The sequence below is a fragment of the Plectropomus leopardus genome, chromosome 17, assembly GCF_008729295.1.
Source record: "Plectropomus leopardus isolate mb chromosome 17, YSFRI_Pleo_2.0, whole genome shotgun sequence".
NCBI classification, from domain to species: Eukaryota; Metazoa; Chordata; class Actinopteri; order Perciformes; family Serranidae; genus Plectropomus; species Plectropomus leopardus.
This window is the reverse complement of record NC_056479.1, coordinates 4,176,541-4,183,747: the sequence shown is the minus strand read 5'-3', so window position 1 is coordinate 4,183,747 and position 7,207 is coordinate 4,176,541. Positions and strand designations below refer to the sequence as shown.

At 44.7% G+C, this 7,207-nt stretch overlaps 1 protein-coding gene across 1 annotated transcript; it reads left to right on the top strand.

The window, feature by feature from the left end:
- The first annotated feature begins 642 nt into the window (after positions 1-642).
- On the top strand, positions 643-5,587 carry hoxb2a (homeobox B2a). The gene is made up of 2 exons (XM_042504541.1): positions 643-3,063; positions 4,558-5,587. Exons 1-2 carry the CDS (start codon positions 2,580-2,582, stop codon positions 5,376-5,378), a joined length of 1,305 nt encoding a protein of 434 aa, XP_042360475.1. The 5' UTR covers positions 643-2,579; the 3' UTR covers positions 5,379-5,587.
- Positions 5,588-7,207: the final 1,620 nt, after the last annotated feature.

The following is a 7,207-nucleotide window of genomic DNA, read 5'->3' as shown; positions in this document are numbered from 1 at the left end:
GAGGCCTGAGAGCAGCATAAAACTTGAGACATAAATCAGGCTCCCATAAATAATGGCCGTACTTCCCTTTACATCCTCGTTGGACTAACAGACAATAAAAACACCAATAAGCAGAGATTGGATCTAATTTATTGCCTCATAAAAACAGACGGAGAGCTCGGCTCGGCTCTCACTGCTGAGAACAGTACAGCTATTACTGTAGCGCGCGCTCACAGCTAGGTACACTGAGAAATTACAACTCCAACTTCATAAGGATATGATTTTTAGATACGCACAAGAAATAGCCTAAGTTACAAAAAAGTCACCAGTCGGATGTAAACACGTGCCTTTTATGTAATACAGTAATACTAATAACATTATTTTAAATGTACTAATAGAAAAATCCTGTCAATTTTTAAATTTTTATTCTAAATAGAAAGAGGAGCTACAATTTATGAATTGTTGAATCTGAAGCCTTTTCTTTGCTTTGAAATAAAATCCCAAACATCAATAATAAGTATCTATATTTTGAATTAGATTAAATTAAAACTTAGTTACTGGAAGAAAGAAACAATTGTTTTACTCAAAGCGAGGCTCAACTGTTCTTCCCTCAGTTGTTCTAATACAACGGAGTACAAGAGAAAATAAAATAAAATAAAATAAAATAAAATAAAATAAAATAAAAAGTCAAAAAGTCCCATCTCCAGTCGACCAATCCAGGCTTCAGATGTAATGACTATCATGGGAAAAAGAAAAAAAAAGAAAAGAGCCTCAGCTCTCCAGCAAAACTTCCAGTAAACTCGGCGGTCTACAAAAATACCAACAATTAAAAAAAAAATCGTGGTATGAAGCAAGATTAAGAGAAAAAACCAGCACAACGTGATGCTGGAGCTCAGTCAGCAGCTTATGTCTGTTGTGTTTGGGCTCGTGTTTTGGTGTGTGTCCGCGCGGCCTCGGCCTACTCACTGCCTGTGCTTTCTGCTGCGCTCAATGGCCCTCACTCCCACACACATTTCTGCTTTTTTTTATCTGCCTCCTTTTTTCCTTTTCAAAGTCAGGGGGCGAAGCCAAATGGCATGGGAACGAAAGCGAGAAGAGGGTGCGAGCTAAGTAACTTAAATCCATCCATCCCTTGTATCTGAGTCATTTCTATTATTATTATTTCCTCAAATGATAAAAATATTACGTGTGTATTTGCTGCGCGTAAAAATCATAAAATCGAGCGGTTAATGCAACTACCGGAGGAGAGCCAGAGACTGGAGGGTTTCTTGTTATTTAGGGGGCAGAGAGGGGCTGCTGTCAGGCTCTTTGCACGGAGGGAAAGATTGATCACCACACTTTTTTTCCCACTCGGGGCTCCTCGTGCCCTCCCCAAAATATCCTCTGCTAAACTCTCCCTGATCTTTATAAAAATCTACATGTGCGTCCTGTTGAGTCTGTGGGCCACTCAGCACACTCTCACATACAATTAGCGTTGATATTATTGCTGCTGTATTATTATTTTTGCTATTAGGAGGAACAGGAGGCCCGCGCGCTCCCCTCCTTTTCGAGCGACCTCGCTGTGAACTCTCTCTCTCTTTCTCTGCGTAAACACACCGACCATTTTTAACACACATACATCACACTGAGAGGGTGAGAGGAAGACATTTGGAGCCCGTGAGGCTATTTTAGACATTCAGGGTTCTATCTATCTTTTACAAACACTGACAAACAACTAATAATAAAAAACAAACACATGAAACAAAAAGTTGTCAACTTACACACCAACAGGCTCCCTCTCTCTTCCCAGTTTACTATAAATTTCTCTCTCTCTCTGCTTCATCTTCCTCTGAGTACAAATGTTCATCAACCTCTCCTCCTGCGCCATTTAAACCCCTCTCCAAGTTTTTTCCTGTCTAAATTGTGGATTCTCAGCCTCTGTCACACTTTATAAGATTAATGAGCTGCGCGCTGTAAACAGTACACGGAGCCATATTGTAAACGGTGGCGACCAGCTCCGTTCACCTAATGTTAACCGTCATTACATCACCCAGAGGACCGAAAAAATGTCCGAGAGATGCTCTATTGTTTGTGCGTAACACCGGAGCTCCGGATGCGCCTACCCGCCGCCCACACGGCGCACATGGCGACCGTCGCTTTTTTTTCTTCCTCCCCACAGTTTCCCCCCCTGTTAAGACAAAACAATACCCTGTCATATACCCTCTTTGCCACAGCATTTGGTGGAAAAATAATAATGCTGCTTCCCACAGCCATCGCCGCCGCCAGGCCCGGACCCCCGATTGGCTGATTTGGATCACATGACCAGGAATTGGCTGCAATTTCGCCCCACAGTTCTTCAGTTTAGCCTACCCAGGTCCCCATACGCTAGTAATATCACCAATATACACAATTATTATATAGCCACCGCATTTACGCCATTGCGGTCGAGAGCCTCCATGCTCGTGCGTTTTTTTTTCATTTATTTTTTTAAGAAGCCATATTGTTGTGTGCGTGTGCGAGCGTGCGTGTGTGTATGTGTGTGTTTTTTATTTTTTTTATTTTGGGGAAGGGATTGTTCGGGGGGTCTCGCCGTTTGAGGTAGAAGCCGGTTTGAGGGAGCTATGAATTTTGAATTTGAGAGGGAGATCGGTTTTATCAACAGCCAGCCGTCCCTAGCAGAGTGCCTGACGTCCTTCCCCGCCGTCCTGGAGTCATTTCAAACTTCATCAATCAAGGAGTCGACAGTAATTCCGCCTCCCTTCGAGCACACCATCCCCAGCCTCAGCCCCTGCACAGCCAGCCAGCCAAGACCGGCTGCTAGGAGCCAGCAGAACCGGAGAACCTCCGTCACTAATGGCCTCCAGACGCACCACCGAGCCGCCCAGCAGCCCTGCCCGCCCGGCCAGGCCCCCGCCTCGGCCACGGCCACCCCGGCCGGTCCGCTGGCCCACGAGTTCCCCTGGATGAAGGAGAAGAAATCGTCGAAGAAGTGCACCAAGCCTGGGAGCAGCTCCAGCGGTGGAGGATCCATCCTGCCCCCTGCCTCGTCCTCCCCTTCGCCGACCGCCCCCGGGTACGCTTCGGCGGGCATCGAGTCACCCACAGGTCGGTATATGCAGAGTGTGCGTGTGTGTGTGTGTGTGTGTGCGTGTGTGTGTGTGTTTGTGTGTGTGTGTGTGTGTGTTTGTGTGTTTGTGTGTGTGCGTGTGTGCGTGTGTGTGCGGTGGGAGTGCGATGTTTGTGCAGCCCATGCTTTAATTTTCTATCTGCATCTTCACTTGAGAAATAACATTCATTCCACACAGCATGAATTTGCTTAGATGACATTGTCTTTTTCCCCCTCAGTGTGTGTCTATGTGTGAGCGCGCGCGCGAGCGCGTATTGTGCAGTGATGCTGTGTCAACAGGGAAGCCATATCTGGACCACTGCATTATGCTGCAGTGCTTTGCACTCTCTCATCGTGTATTTAAATGTGCACCCATTAACACCTCACACACACTCATTTTTTTTAGAATCAGTGTGCAGAATAAAGTGCAAGCCTTTCACATTTGCCTAAATTTCCAGAACGCACACTGTCCATATAGAATTATTTATCGTGCGTAAAGACGCACAGAGGGGGATTTGTCCCCTCTATCCATCCTGCAGATGATTGCTGCTGCAGCCTGTATCATTCTGTTCATTGGGTGGTGTGATTTGGTATCAGCAGCAGCAGCAGCAGCATCGCCCTGCCATTATATATTCATAACGCAACTGAGATGGTAGCCATATTGGATGGAGGTAGGATTTAATGGCGAGGCAAAGCAACCGGACAAAATATGTTGGGGTGGGAGTGTGGGGGAGGGGTATGAGCTATGCACACAGGATACAATCTGCACACTATCAGATTTTCTTCTGTTTTTACACCGACCTCCATAAAAATCAGTATATTTTCAAAATGTTTTTTTTATTTATTTATCCAGAAATCCCGTCCATTTTAATGGATTTGCTTGTTTTGTTCCAATTTCCTGCTTTTTCAGACCTCATCCATAAAAGCCATTCATGGTGTTAGTTATGCTCCTGACAGATGCCGCCACATTGGTTTCACATCGACATCCCCACATATCCCTGCACATTTCCTCCCTATCCCGTGATTTATTTATTTTTCTCTCTTTGCATTTCTCTGATCACACGCCGCAGCCTCTCACAGCAGGCTGCAGCACACAACACAGAAACAAACCCTCTCTGACATCATGATCATCTGTCTTTATCTGCCTTTTCTTTGCTTTGTTATTATTATTATTTTTACCAGCAGCAAATTGGCGCGCTCTTACAGCTATGGCTTTGGCTGCTACTGTAATTGGAAGGAGTATTTTTTACGAGACTTTTTTGTGTTTTATTACTGTTTTATTACAGACAGAAGAGCCGGGGGGATTTCTGCTCCATGCTGAAGCAGCTTATTTCTTGGCTGGAAATCTCGCGCGCAATAAAATGTTTTACAGGGCTCTTATGAAATAGATTCGAAGTTTAAACGAATATAAAATTAAAATAGAATAAAAACATAACTTTTGCGCAATAAATCATCCACATCATTTATTTCCCCTTGTATTTGTCTCCCTGCAGACCCGAGTCAGGCGAGTCTGGATAGCGGAGGAGCCGGGTCCCGCCGGCTGCGCACCGCCTACACCAACACGCAGCTGCTGGAGCTGGAGAAGGAGTTCCACTTCAACAAGTACCTCTGCCGGCCTCGGAGGGTGGAGATCGCGGCGCTTTTGGATCTGACGGAGCGGCAGGTTAAAGTTTGGTTCCAAAACCGGCGCATGAAACACAAGCGACAGTCTACGCACCACAGGGACGGCGGTGGAGGAGGGGGAGGCCACGAATCCAGCGAGTTTGAGCCGCTCGAAGGCGCCGATGCTTCGTCTCCGTACTCGAGCCAGCCGCTGGAAGCTTCTGGCACCGGGGAGGCTGCGTCGGACGGCGAGGCGGGGAGCTGCAATCCATCTTCGGCCAACGCCTACGCTAATGACAGCGGGGACAATGCACAACCCACGCCGGAAAAGGGAGGCCGATTGAGCCGTCCAGAGCGCGCACAGTTGCCAGCGGCACCTGGCTCCTCTGACCCTGCCGCGGCGCACCACTCCACCGCGGCCGGCTCGGCTGATAACCCGGGCCTGATGCAGCTCGAGGCCGCACCCGCAGCTGCTGCAGCGTCCGATCCGTCATTCTCCGAGGACTCATCCATCACCTCCTCTTCTGCTCCTCCTGTCGCCTCCTCCTCATCATCATCCGCGCTCCCGGACCTGACCTTCTTCGCCGGGGACGCATGCCTGTCACCCAGCCTGCAGAGCTCCCTGGATAGTCCGGTGGATTTCTCCGAGGAGGACTTCGACCTGTTCACAAGCACACTGTGCACCATAGACCTGCAGCACCTCAACTTCTGAGGCAAAATGTAAAACTAGAAATAAATAAATAAAAAAACAGGATGACGGACAGGCCTATGTGGATGAACAATCGAGCGGAGGCTGTTGTTTAAAAAGCATAAAAGCTTCTCGGCAACATTCCTGAAACATTTCTGAAAATTCTGTTCGTTTTAAAAATAACGTTTTTTTCCTCTTCTTGTTGGTTTTATTTTTAATTTAGTTTAATTTCGGCTAATCTCTCTCTCTTTTTTTTTTTTAAATTTGAAACATCGAAGGGATTTTTTTTTCCACGATCGAAACGCTGTGGATTTTTTTTCTCTCCCTGCGTTCAGGTATTTATTGCATTTCTTGTTTTTGCTTTTTTATGATTAACCCTTATCAGTACGCGTGGATTCCCTCTAGTGCATTCTGGTGCAGCTTCATGGATCCTTAATAACTTCTCAGGAACTGTTCGCGGAGTCTCGGCGCAGATAGCTGGACTGCTTTTAGAAAAATCTCAACGGAAGAATGATTTCACTCTCTCTCTGAGCGACACGAGACGAGAGAGAGAGACAGAGAAGCCCTGCTGACGACCCGAGTTTTAGACCCTAGTTTATTTATTGAGATTCTTTAATAGTGAAAATCCAAATTATTTATTGTACATATATTTTCATAGTGGAATAATAATAATAATAAAAACACACAAACATTTACGATGTCGTTTTGTTTTAATTCAAGGAGTCCTGAATATCTATATAATAATTATGTGAAGAAATGCAGCATGCAGTAAAAATATTTTTGATGCGGTTACAATTTTAAAATGCCCTAAATTAAAAACAAGAAACATTGGACGGCAAATTAGTTTATGTATTATACGTTTGAAAATTATCTGGCTGTTGTTTATTGCACTAGTCCATATTTTTAATAGTTTTAATATTTTATATAATTTCCATAATACATATTGCAATTAATCATAAGCCTATAATTTTATTTTCCCCCTTTAATTAATTAATTAATATTAAGGTACAATTTATAATTATAATTAAATATTTGTCATTTGATTATATTTCATTCTTCTAAAATATATTTTAATTTTGTCCCATAATTAAATGGACAGAATGCAGATTTTAAAATGAAATGCTCTTTCTATAGCTGTGCCGTAGTATAAAATTAACACACACACACACACACACACACACACACACACACACACATACATATATATATATATATATATATATATATATATATATAGCCTGGAATGGCTCAGTATGGTTGAGCTAGTGTTTACACAGAGATAACCCTGAAGAATGAGATATTTTCCAGAGCAGATAAAAAGTGGAGAAGCAGTCTGAGGCCACAGCAGGGTCATTGTTTTCCTCCACCACACATTAGCTTAGCATGGGAAGCCCTCAGAGCGGAGCTAATAGCATGGCTCTGCACCAACAGAAGCTTTCAGCATGTGGGAATGAAACAATGTCGCCTTTTACTGACAGTGTGTGAGGCCTGCAGCTCACCTCAGTGCAGCTAAATGCACTCTCTATATGTAGTCTGTGAGAATAAAGGTTCACAGCAGCTCGGCACTGCGGATTTTATTTCATTTTTAAGCCTGTGGGGTGAATATGTTGCAAAGCCTGGGTTAGCATGGCTAACTCCCTGCCATGAGTGTGTGTGTGTGTGTGTGTGTGTGTGTGCGGATGTGATGCTAACTAGCTGCTCCTCCTCCTGCAGAGTCAAAATGGCGCTGAAGACAAAGCAGGATGTGAACAATGAGCAGTGGCAGCCATTACAGGATGACTGGCTCAGTGTGACAGGCATGGTCTGTGTGTGTGTGTGTGTGTGTGTGTGTACTAGAGAGAGAGAGAAGGGGA